Genomic DNA, 13,325 nt, shown 5'->3' with positions numbered 1-13,325 from the left:
TGAATATTATACTACTGATTGTAGTACTTTAGGATGAATATTATACTACTGATTGTAGTACTGACATGATGACACCAAACCACAGGATGGATGTGTGATGATCAAAGGTGAAAAGAGCCCAGAGTACCAAGTACTGGAGAGCAAGATTTGCAACATCAGGAATAAACAATTAAAAGAAAACCCTACACGGAATCGAACCCAAAGACCGACTAATCAGACGGAAAGGAAACGCTACCCAGAAGGACAAACTGAAAGGAAGAGCAACGTAAAACCAAAAATGACGACCAAGCGAAGAAGCGAAGGCCGCGCGGAAGTAGCAAAAGTAGCAAAGCATAGACGAGCTAGCGTTGAACCACGGAAAAAAAAAGGTTCAGGATGTAGGATATCTAGGATATATCCGGGAATGGACATGTCCTTCCGGAAGTCATTCAGGACCAAAGACTACTTCTAGTTCTGCGATGGTGACCTACTCCGACCCCATGGATTCCACTTGGGAGCAATGGGAAGCCATACAAGGAATACAGGAAGGAGGAAGTGAGGGACCGTGGAGGGGTGTAGCGTGCAGAAGGTTACACATGCTAGAATGAACACGCATGTAAACATCCGAGCTGGAAGTAAAGCAAACAAAGCGTGTGTCAAAGTTATGCTAGCAATGTATCTTTTCTCTCTTTTTTTTTTTTTTAGTTGGGAACTGATATTTTCCAGAAACCCACCCATGTTCTACTGCTGATGACGAAAGAACAGAAAGATGACAGTGAAAATGGCCGCCAGTGAAGGGGTCATCTGGGATGGAATGAGTGAACATCATGACATGACATCAGTACCGATGGGGACCACATAAGACCTGATCCATGCCAGGACAGTCCGGGCATAGAAGTCGTGTGGCCAGCGTAGGAAAGAAAGCTAGAGGAGGAAAGGTCAGCCATACCTGTCAGGGCGCCGGCAGCGGCTGGAGAAGTCATAGAGGAGACGGCAGAAGAAGCAGAAGAAAGCAAGCCAAGAACTCAAGACAGGAAAGAAAAGCGCAGACGCATCAGGTTGGTGTTAGCATCCGGATCGGGAATCTTTATTGGCAGCCTTGGGAAGGACCAAGTACATGGAGGGAAGCAAGAAGCAGACACCACCAAAAGAACAAAGCCCTGCATGACGCTCCTGCAGAGACCTCCCCACCAATGGATGCTCCTAAGACTTCCTAAGACCTCCCCACCGATGGATGCTCCTAAGACTTACTTCCTAAGACCTCCCCACCAATGGATGCTCCCAAAACTTCCTAAGACCTTCCCACCAATGGATGCTCCTAAGACTTCCTAAGACCTCACCACCAATAGATGCTCCCAAGGCTTCCTAAGACCTCCCCACCAATGGATGCTCCCAAGACTTCCTAAGACCTCCCCACCAATGGATGCTCCCAAGACTTCCGAAGACCTCCCCACCAATGGATGCTCCCAAGGCTTCCTCAGACCTCCACACCGATGGATGCCGCTGAGACTTCCTAAGACCTCCCCACCGATGGATGTCCTAAGACTTCCTAAGACCTCCCCACCGATGGATGTCCTAAGACTTCCTAAGACCTCCCCACCGATGGATGCTCCCAAGACTTCCCAAGACCTCCCCACCGATGGATGCTCCCAAGACTTCCCAAGACCTCCCCACCGATGGATGCTCCCAAGACTTCCCAAGACCTCCCCACCGATGGATGCTCCCAAGACTTCCCAAGACCTCCCCACCGATGGATGCTCCCAAGACCTCCCCACCGATGGATTCTCCAAAGACTTCCCAAGACCTCCCCACCGATGGATGCTCCCAAGACTTCCTAAGACCTCCCCACCGACGGATGCTCCTAAGACTTCCTAAGACCTCCCCACCAATGGATGCTCCCAAGACTTCCTAAGACCTCCCCACCAATGGATGCTCCTAAGACTTCCTAAAACCTCCCCATCAATGGATCACCCCAAAAACCAATAGGCATCGTTCTCGTGGTAGGTCCAAACACATTCCTCATATTCCAACAGTGGGAAATAAGTGCATAAAAAAAACAAAAGAAAAAAAACAGCAGTGTGCAAAGGCAAAGAAGAGTCCGGTTGCCAGGAGCAACGCATCCCAACAACGCATCCTAACCAAGTCCATCCAAAATACAAACACAATGGACGCCATCAAGTGGCCTCCTAGTCTGCTAGCAGCATCGTAATGCTTTAAAGGGCCAGTGTGCAGCCTAAGGAGCCTGAAGGAGCCCGAGCACCACAGGTTGTAGGGCAGAGGTTCTGGCTGCGGGACCCACCATAGCCCCCACCCCACCCCCTCCACGACGAGCGCTGACCCAAACCGTGGAAGATTGTCAACTCAAACGTCTCAAATATCTTACAGTGGTATGAAAAAGTATCTGAACCTTTTGGAATTTCTCACATTTCTGCATAAAATCACCATCAAATGTGATCTGATCTTTGTCAAAAATCACACAGATGAAAAAAACAGTGTCTGCTTTAACTAAAACCGCCCAAATGTGATGGTTCATTACTTATTCCTATCCCTTCTGTCAATGTTTGCATGCTATCCTCATTAAAACATGAAAACCTATAAATGTTTGGGCGGTTTTAGTTAAAGCAGACACTGTTTTTTTTCATGTGTGATTTTGATAAAGATCAGATCACATTTGATGGTGATTTTATGCAGAAATGTGAGAAATTCCAAAAGGGTTCAGATACTTTTTCATACCACTGTAGATTTAAGCAGAGAAGGTTTGCAACGCAACACGATATTGCGGATATCTGCAGCTGGGTGTCCTAAGGAAGGCACCAGCTCAATGTCCTTCCCCTTGACAAAGTCAATGTGTTGCTCATTTTTTTCTGAAGACCCACTGAGAAGGGCTCCGTGAGCCACTTTTGGGTCACCAGCTGCGAGTTGAGAAACACTGCTGGGTTTTCAAAGTGGTATTGAAGAAGGTAGAACATTTGGGGCCTGCCCACTAGAAACCTGGTTTTCAGGAGAATGCGAGAGTTTCCTCCACGCTAGCCGTGGGTGGATCTCTCTAAATATCGATAGCATCAATACCGAAGGTCGTATCCGTGTTGTGCTAGCATGTTTCCTAGCCCTCGACTGGGTCTATTTTCACAAATGTCAGCAGGGTTTTAGCCACTTTGAAAGCCCCTCCCTCGTGTAGCCAAACATCAGGCTCCTGTGATGATGCTCCACACTGCTCCTTTAGTCAAAGTGCCGTGTGCTGGCCAGTGGGGTGTATGGGGGCAGGAACAGGAAGTGGCTATCTACACAGCCCTCCTGAATGGCATCTTATTGCTTAATCGCCGTCAGTCCTCGGATGCTCTGATGAAAAGCCCCCAGAGGGTCCACGACTCTGACGGCGAATGAATACGCTCAAATCCTGACGCTACCATCGGAACGAGTCGGTCAAACTTTGGTCCAACAACGTCAGGCCGCTCCACTCTTGTTGTGTCCATTCCCAGCGGTTATTAATGGGAATCTATCCTAGGTGATAAATATATGCTGCATGGTTGGACGTTGGACAACACAGCAGCCTTGAGAGGATGGATCACTTCACGCTATAAAATACAGTATGTACTACATACAGTACTCAGAGTATAATGACTACTTTAAACGGGGAAGCCATTCCAAACCACGGTAGTGGCTCAAAAATATTATTTATAAAAATTTTCCCCAAATTAAAAAAAGTCTGAATAAGATGGGTGGTCTTACACTCGCCAACGAGCGTCAGAGGTTTTAACTTTGCCATGCATGGTGCCTCGCGGTGTCACTGCAATCTAACGTAACTTCACTGATATTAGAACATTTTGTCTTAAAAAATATTTTCGCAAAAACAGGTCCAGAAAAATTGTGTTTGTCTTACGTTCAGGGTCGTTTTGGATTAGGGTCAATGTGGGTTGGTTCCACTGGATGTTGTTGTCTTTAGTGGCAATCACTCTTTGGATTTAAAAGGAAAACTGCACTTTTTTTTGGGAAGAAATGTTGCCATCATCCATAATCCTCATGCAGATATGTAATATATATAATATGTACCCTATTTTCCGGACTATAAGTCGCTCCGGAGTATAAGTCGCACAAGGCAAAAAATGCATAATTAGCTAGAAAAAAACCATACATAAGTCACACTGGAGTATAAGTGGCATTTTTTCGGATAATTAATTTTCCAAACTACTTGACCAAAACAGACATTACGTCCTCTTGGAAGGCAAGTTCTAACAATAAAAGAATAGAAGACATGCTAACATATGCTAACACAATGGTTATTCAGCTACACAAAAAATAAACATGAACAGAAAAGGTGTCCAGTGTTGATGTAACATAAACACTTTTTTCATTTATAAGTCGCTCTGGAGTATAAGTCACAGGAACAGCCAACCTATGAAAAAAAGTGCAACTTATAGTCCGGAAAATACGGTATTAGCCTGAACTTACTTATTTGTGCTACTTGTTGTCAATTTTTATAAATATGATCATTTATTTTCCTGTAGTATTATGACTTTATTCTCATACTATGACTATTTTCATAATTTTATAACTTTTTTCTAACCGCAAATTCCCCTAAAAGAAGTCATTATTTGATTTGTTTGTTTCTCATATTACGATTAAAAAAATAAGACATATTTTTGTCTTTAATATATCAATATTTATGGTATTTTTTGTCTTAATAAAGTGGAACCTTGGTTAGCATCCGCCCCAGTTAGCGTGTTTTTTTTTTGTAACCTCAAAATTGTATGCTACAATTTTGGTTCTGTTTTTTATGCATTCCGGAGTCGCAGGAACAGCCAACCTATGAAAAAAAAGTGCCAACTATAGTCCGGAAAATACGGTCCATGTAATGTGGCGTGCGGATTAGCCAAGCTACAGCAACATTGGTATTGTTATTGTTAAAGGGGAACTATTATGCTAATTTTTGGGCCCTTTGTATTGAGTTGTGGACTCCTATAGAGCAGCTAAACAGAAGCTACACCCGCACACAAAGCTTTCTGCGTCTTCCAGTATCTGCACCTATTCCAGCTGGATTTCCGCCTTGCCTCCGACCACGCCCACTCCATTGTGATTGGTCACACTCCCAAGTACTTCCGGACTACTGCCGAACCGCACTTTCTAATTCAGTGGGTATAGGAGTTGATAATAAATGAATAGTTGGAGAGCTAATTGGTAAGTGGTTAGGGGCTTACAGGTTGGAGACCCCTGACTTACCGTGTTTGAACTCAAGTGGCAACATAGGTCCGTGTTTACAGAGTGCAGGCATAGTGTTTCTGACATTAACGCACATTTCCTGTCGAGAGGGCCCTGCTTCTGGCTTCAGCAACAGTTTGGTGGATATTTTACGTTTCAAAAAAACAGTTCCGTGTGAAATGCTGCTGGCAGATGAGAATATTTTCTCTTGCAGGGAATCACTCCAACAACTTCTGCCTGAGCTGGCCTCATAGAAAGACTTCCTGGGAGCCATAGCAAGCAAGGATAAACAGAGCCAAGCAGCGCTGCGTGGGAGGCCCGTCCTAGAGCGTATCTGGCCTACAGTGCATGCCCATATAAGGAAGCCCGGCTCCCTGTGACATCACAAGGACCTAGAAGTTAGAAAAAAAAAACCTATAAAAATATAAAAAACTAAAAATATACGGATATAAAACCATCAAGCCTTGTTGGAGGTGTTTTAATAGCGGTCTAAGTAGGCTGTCTTTTTATCTCTTGTTATATCTTTACAATTCCCAGTAAAGATGTGTGTTCCTGACTCCCATAAGGATTGTGGATGATGGGCAAAATTCCAAAATAAAGTGCAGTTTCCTTTAAAGGAGAAGCTGACAGCTATCCAGGGTAATGCTGTGGTTCTAGCAACCACCAGTAGACCAGTAGAGCAGACCAGTAGAGCAGACCGGTAGAGCGGTTTAAAGAACTGCACCTGAGATCCAATGCCCCCCCCCAGGGTGCTCCCTATCGTTGGCAGAGTTAGACCAAGATCCTAGTTCTACCCAACCGGAAAGACAATGACAAATTCCCTTTTTCCGCGATGACCTGTCTTTGGAACTGGCCTCCCCAAGGAAAGACACCCCTCCCCCCGCCAAGTCTTCAAGCGGGCCCAGTACTTCTTGCCGTGAGCTTGTTGTCACGACTACAGCGCTATTAGGTGTCATCCAGCTGCAGACTGATAAACTCCTGCATGCACTTCCTGTACTGCATCTCGGTGGGACTGTTGGGGTTATATTGACCTGACTGGCTGTAGGGCCCCTCCGCCTCTCGCATCTCCTCGTTCATCTTGGCGAGTCGCAGCCTGGGGGAGGGGGGACATACAAATGACATTAGAAAAGTTTCCTGTCAGTGATGGACAATGGCCGACCGAGTGATGCTAAAGATGCTAAAACATAACCATATGTAGGTCAATATATACAAAACGTGCATATCTTAGCTTCTTACACGTAGCAAAGGCAGCTAGTCTCACATTTGAAAGTAGATCTGATCGATCATTTTATTGTTTCAATTTGTAGAGGGCCACCACAAATGTGTGTAATTCATATTCAATGATTTGATAATGTATCCCATTAAATATGAATTACCTTTGATTTTAGACTATCCAAAGGAGTGAATAAAAATGAATGTCATTTCTAATAATACATCTGGTAAATAATGAATGATTGTATTTTTAGAATACGCCTAGGGCTCATGAAGTATGTGTAGGTAATATCTAATAATATAGCCTATTAATAATGAATTCATTTCATTTTGACAATACGCTGAGTGGCAATAAAATCTTATATATGTCATTGGTCAATGAGTTGTTTTTAGAGTATGCCGACGACCATTAAGTTTGGGTATCATCTAACGTAGCTCATTGATAATTACAATGTTTTCAACATTCACAATTTGTAAAATTTAAGGATTAAAAAAATGTTTTTTTTTTAATTATTTCATAAGGCATCTCATTTAGCAGTATTTCTATTTTTATTATTATTATGTTTTTTATTATTTTATTTTAATTTATTTTAATTTAATTTATTTTAATTTAATTTATTTTTATTTTATTATTCATTTTATTTTTATTCATTTATTCATATTTTTTATTTTTTTATTTTTGTTTTTATAATATACGGGCCAATACATCTGATTAATAATGGATTATTTTTAGTTTTAGAATACATGAAAGGCCCAAAAAAATGTGTATAATATTGAATATATCTGATTAATAATTTGATTATTTTTAGTTTTAGAATACATGAAAGGCCAATAAAAATGTGTATAATACTGAATATATCTGATTAATAATGGATTATTTTTAGTTTTAGAATACATGAAAGGCCCCCAAAAATGTGTATAATATTGAATATATCTGATTAATAATTGGATTATTTTTAGTTTTAGAATACATGATAGGCCAATAAAAATGTGTATAATTATGAATATATCTGATTAATAATGGATTATTTTTAGTTTTATAATACATGAAAGGCCAATAAAAATGTGTGTAACATGTCATAAAAGATCTGATTCACAATAGATGTCATATATGCAGATGGCCAATAAAAATGAGTGTAATGTCCAATAATATATGACAGGGTGATCCAAACTAAGGTTTGCCAAGTCAACGACTGTACACAGCTTCCAAACAGAGCAGAGCGATGGCACTCACAGCGTGACAATATCAGCATTGGCCGCTTCCACGGCAACGGCCAGCGGCGTCTTCTCTTCAATGTCTGCAGCATTTTGATTGGCTCCTCTCTTCAAGAACAAACACACTTGCCTAAAAGAGACACAATAGTTAGACTTCTTGTGAGGCAAAGTTCATTTTGTGCGTTACGGCATGGTAGACCGACCCCGTGTGACCCAGCATGGTGGCGTGGTGCAGGGGTCCTCGACCTTGAGCATCCTGCTGGTTTACATTCGCCGCATTTTGGAGTAGGAACTCGCAGGTGACCAGAGAACCCTGAAATTTCACACAAGCTCAACTTCGTACGCAGGTACCGTCCACTGAACGAGCTGTCACAAATCTGCGGAAACCCGCTTACCCCCCGCACGGCCATAATGAGCGGCGTTCTCTTGTCGTCTTCCGTGTTGACCCAGTTGACCTCGGCGCCGTGGGCCAGCGCCTCGGCCATGTCGGGAAGGCTGCGGGCGCAGGAAGCCCAGTAAAGCTGCAGACCTGAGCTGTACTCCTTGGGCTCGTAGAACACCACCTCCTTGCAGGGGGACGGCGGGGGCAGCGTGGACGGCATCGGCATGGGCGGAGCCTCAGCGGCATCTGAACAATAAAGGAATAAGTCAGTGGACCAAACTGGTTTTCCATTCATGGTTATATTGGTTGTGTTTGTTTTTACCTGCATCTGCTAAACTACTGTTAGAGGGAGTGGTGGCCAGCATCTCCCTGCTGCCATCAGCACTGTGCTGGATGCCGCTATCTGCACTTTTGACTGTGGGGAAAATAGGAAAAAGGTCATGTGGAACACAAAGTGTGTAAAATGTCCGTGGGATGTCTTCCTGTCTGATCATCATTGCTATTGTTTTAGCCATCACTGTGACAGGAGCTTCTATCTTACTGTGGGAGTTCAGTTTGCATCTCTCAAAAAGAGCAGAAGCTGGGATCAAACGGAGCATTGTTAAAAAAAAAACTACAAACGTCAGAGACCTCCAGCATTTGGATGAATGCAGTAGAGTAGAATAGAGTAGATCCCCACCATGTCATGATCTACCAGAGTAGATCCCCACCATGAGTAGGGTTATGTGCCACAAGACAAGGAAAGGAGGAAAAACAACAGTGCAGTTAAACAACATCACGGCGCCCTCTGCTGGATACGTAGCTGCAGCACTCCACCCCCCACCCCACAAAATCATGTCATGTGACCACTTTCTATGAAAGTGCTCACACTGGCGTTCAGCACCTGGTGGCTGCATACTATTGGACCAAATGACGGGATGGTTTCTTCCGTCAACACACTAGTAACTCTAGTAAGCAAGCTGGTAGCTAATTTAACAACAACAACAACAACGATGACGAGCCTGACTAATTACCAGTGAGTTTTTTTCTAATGCCACATTGACAAAAAAGCCAAAAATGGACAGCCGGTGTCGGCTTTTCAACAAAAAGTGGGCAGCAAATAAGTTCAAAGGGCCAAACTAAGACATTCTTATTATTATTGTCTTTTATTAGATGCTACTATATCAAATCTAGCGACTAATTGATTCCATAAAAGTGAGGCATATCACCACCATCACGACGCACATGAATAAAAACCCAGGAACCGCAACCCTAACCCAGGAAAAAGACAACATAAAGATCTCTTGGGGGTAAGAGATCTTCCATGAGTGGGGTCTTTGATGAGGTGGGGGCAGGCCGGAGGGATGAGGGGTTGTTAGGTGGAGAGTCTGGAACTCGGGGGAAGAGCGGACGGACAAAAAGGAGGAGGATGGAGAAGCAGGCCAAACATTTGAATACTTACTGCTCCTGAGCTTGGAGGAGTTGTCAAAGTAGGAGAAGAGCGAGTCAAGCTCGTCAGGACAGAAGAGGGAGTCCCGGCGGGCCTCCGAGCCGCTGGCAGCAGCTGGGCGAGGGACGGCGGGGATTTTGGAGGGGGATTGGGCGGCACGAGGTATTTGATTGAGTGGCATGGTCGGGTGGGAGTTGCGGTTTGAGGGAGGCGGCGGAGGGGGAGCAGGCGTTAGTCCAGCGGGGAGGGTTGGGGGGGGGGGGGGGGCAAAGTGTGACAAAGAACAGAGAAATGAGAGAGAGTGAAAGCATAAATAGTTAAGAGTAGCAGCTCGCTCGACACTGGAGGAGACGGGACTACGAGAGGCAGAAGGTTTGCTACTGCAGTGCAAAAAGCACATTAAGAGCAAGGATAGGAAAGGCTGCTATGGGGGGGTTGGGAGGGGGGGATGAGTCTCTTTAGATGCACTGCATGTCGTGCTTCTGTAGTCACCTCCCACACCCAGAAACCTCGCCGAAGAGCTTCTTCTACCGCCACTGCAAGTGTTAGACCCCCAAAGGCTCCCCTCACCTGACTGTCCGGACGTGTTGGAACCAGGTCGTAGCTTGGGCGTGGGCGGCGGCGGGCGCGGGGGCAGATGCTCAGAGCTGCTGCTCAGCCTCTTCTCCTGCTTGCTGAGGGACACCACCTTGCTCCGAAGCTCCTCGTCAGAGGGCCGGCGCACAAACCTGCGGTCCACGTACTTGGCTTTTATGTAGGCCTCGACTTCGTGTCTGGAAAACACAAACACAACGCATAGTTGATGAAGGACATGTTCTCAATCAGAAATTACGCCACACTCTTTATTGTTCTCTGGTTCTACCATATCTTACTTATTGTGTGGAAATATGGCCTAATAACTATAAAAACAATCTTCACTGGCTAAATGTACTGCAAAAAAGGCCAGTAAGGATAATTCATAATGCCGCCTACAGAGAACATACTAACTCCTTATTTCTAAAATGACAAATACTTCAACTTGCTGATATAGTTCATCTTCAAACAGCTAAAATAATGCATAAGGTTAAAAATAAGCAATTAGCTAAAAATGTCATCCAATACTTCTCTACAAGAGAGGAGAAATATGATCTCAGGGAAGAAGTACATTTGAAACACTTCTATGCTAGGACTACGTTATGCTAGCCATAGCATTTCAGTATGTGGAATCAAACTATGGAATGGATTGAGTAAGGAAATCAAACAATGCACAACGATGAGCCAATTCAAGAAACAATACAAGCAGTTGATGTTTGCTAAATACAAGGATGAAGAGTCTTGAACCAGTCATGATGTGCTATATATATCACTATATTGACACTTACTATGGTACCCATTATGGCATTGGATGCTCATATCACCTCCTACTTTGGTACAGGACAAAAAATTAAACTAAAAATAAATTAAAATCAATTAATTAATTAATTAAAATCAAATTAAAATAAATTAATAAAAAAAATCATTCATTCATGAAATGAAAATAAATGTAAATTTAAATAAATAAATAATATTTTATTATTATTTATTATTAAATATTGTATTATTATTTAATATTATTATATGATATTATATATTATTATTATTATTATAGTATTATATTATTCATTTATGGAATTCAATGAAATGAAAATAAATTGAAATAAATAATATTTAATTATTATTATTAAATATTATATTATTATATTTAATATTATTATATTGTGATATCATTTGATATTATAATTAATTAATTAATTACTAAAATAAAAACATTCATTCATTCATGAATATTTTTTATTTTCTTAATTTATTTAAATAAAATAAATAAAATAAAAATTATTCATTCATTCATGAATATTTTTTATTTTACTCAGTGATTTTTTAGTCTGAAGTATGAGGTGATATGGTGCCTATGGTACCCGTATTGATGTTTGCTAAATACAGATATGTACATATCACCTTGTACTTTGGTACGTGACAAAAAAAAAAAAAAAAAAAAAAACTTAAACTGTATTATGGAAAGCAGGAAGTGAACAAAAAAACACACACTGTAGTTACAGCTCTGTACGGCCACACGCTAGCCCCGAGTCTTGGCCAATTATGATGATGCCCCAAATCCTTGTTTGTGTCTCTTTGTTTGTGTTTGTGTACCTCGGGTCTCCTGGTTGTGGTTTCCTCGCTCCCAGCTCCTCTCGTCGGGCCTCGTAGATCTGATTCAGGACGCCATTTCCAAGTTCGCACATCAGCTGCAAAGGATGGGTTGGAAACATGAGAAGGTGCAGCTCAGCTCAGAGTGAAAACGTTGATTTCAGGAGGGCGATTCAGACTAGGAGACCAATAAGAACTAAGACTTTAGGAGCTTGACATTTCCAAGATATTGTTTTATTCAGCTGTACCTGTATTTGAACTGTGGATCTTGAAAAGGGAAGTGGGAGATACAGGAAATGTTCTACAGGTAGACCTTCCCTTTTTGATGTACCGTATTTTCTGGGCTATAAGTCGCTCCGGAGTATAAGTCGCACAAGGCCAAAAATGCATAATTACGTAGAAAAAAAACATACATAAGTCACACTGGAGTATAAGTGGCATTTTTTCGGGTAATTAATGTTCCAAACTACTTAACCAAAAGAGACATTACGTCCTCTTGGAAGGCAAGTTCTAACAATAAAAGCTAACACAATGCTTATTCAGCTACACAAAAAATAAACATGAACAGAAAAGGTGTCCAATGTTTATGGAACATAAACACTTTTTTCATTTATAAGTCGCTCTGGAGTATAAGTCGCAGGAACAGCCAACCTATGGAAAAAAGTGCAACTTATAGTCCGGAAAATACGGTATTAGCCTGAACTTACTTATTCGTGCTACTTTTTGTCAATTTTTAAAAATATGATAATTTTTTTCTTAATTATCATATTTTTTGTCTTAATAAAGTGGAACCTTGGTTAGCATCCGCCTCAGTTAGCGTGTTTTTTTTGGGTAACCTCAAAATTGTATGCTACAATTTTGGTTCTGTTTTTTTAATGCATTCTAGAATTCCATAGTCCGGACTACATGTCGCTCCGGAGTCGCACAAGGCCAAAAATGCATAATTACATAGAAAAAAAACATACATAAGTCGCACTGATAAGTGGCATTTTTTGAGGGTAATTAATTTTCCAAACTACTTGACCAAAACAGACATTACGTCCTCTTGGAAGGCAAGTTCTAACAATAAAAGAATAGAGAACATGCTAACATATGCTAACACAATGGTTATTCAGCTACACAAAAAATGAACATGAACACAAAAGGTGTCCAGCGTTTATGGAACATAAACACTTTTTTCATTTCTAAGTCACTCTGGAATATAAGTCGCAGGAACAGCCAACCTATGAAAAAAAGTACCACTTATAGTCCGGAAAATACGGTATAAGCCTGAACTTACTTATTCGTGCTACTTTTTGTCAATTTTTATAAATATGATCATTTATTTTCCTGTAGTATTATGACTTTATTCTCATATTATGCCTATTTTTCTAACCGAAAATTCCCCTAAAAGAAGTAATTATTTGATTTGTTTGTTTCTCATATTACGATATTAATACTAATACTTAATACATATTACAAAAATAATACATATTTTTGTCTTTAATATATCAACATTTATGGCATTTTTTGTCTTAATAATGTGGAACCTTGGTTAGCATCCGCCTCAGTTAGCGTGTATTTTTTTGGTAACCTCAAAATTGTATGCTACAATTTTGGTTCTGTTTTTTTTAATGCATTCCGGAATTCCATAGTCCGGACTACAAGTCGCTCCGTAGTATAAGTCACACAATTCATTCATTCATTCATTTTCTACTGTTTATCCTGAAAATGAGTTTAAAGTAGTTGAATACGTGCTAAAAAAGGGCA

General features: G+C 41.5%; 1 protein-coding gene across 3 annotated transcripts in view; it reads right to left on the bottom strand.

Annotated features, from left to right (window-relative positions):
• LOC131129180 (arf-GAP with coiled-coil, ANK repeat and PH domain-containing protein 2-like) overlaps positions 1 to 13,325 on the bottom strand; it is a 48,959-nt gene that overhangs the window by 1,340 nt on the left and 34,294 nt on the right. For 2 of the 3 annotated variants that reach the window (XM_078790280.1, XM_058072415.2), the window contains 8 exons: positions 11,580 to 11,674; positions 9,984 to 10,186; positions 9,426 to 9,527; positions 8,307 to 8,399; positions 7,998 to 8,230; positions 7,806 to 7,915; positions 7,622 to 7,732; positions 6,207 to 6,268 (listed from right to left, as the gene is read on the bottom strand). In XM_078790280.1, the coding sequence (XP_078646406.1) occupies positions 6,207 to 6,268; positions 7,622 to 7,732; positions 7,806 to 7,915; positions 7,998 to 8,230; positions 8,307 to 8,399; positions 9,426 to 9,527; positions 9,984 to 10,186; positions 11,580 to 11,674 (1,009 nt within the window). The remainder of the gene's footprint in view (positions 1 to 6,206; positions 6,269 to 7,621; positions 7,733 to 7,805; positions 7,916 to 7,997; positions 8,231 to 8,306; positions 8,400 to 9,425; positions 9,528 to 9,983; positions 10,187 to 11,579; positions 11,675 to 13,325) is intronic. The other variant, XM_078790281.1, reaches the window with a different exon arrangement.

The sequence above is a fragment of the Doryrhamphus excisus genome, linkage group LG4 (genome assembly GCF_037039965.1).
Source record: "Doryrhamphus excisus strain RoL-2023G ecotype Guam linkage group LG4, RoL_Dexc_Guam_v1.1, whole genome shotgun sequence".
NCBI classification, from domain to species: domain Eukaryota; kingdom Metazoa; phylum Chordata; class Actinopteri; order Syngnathiformes; family Syngnathidae; genus Doryrhamphus; species Doryrhamphus excisus.
This window is presented reverse-complemented; position numbering and strand designations above follow the sequence as displayed.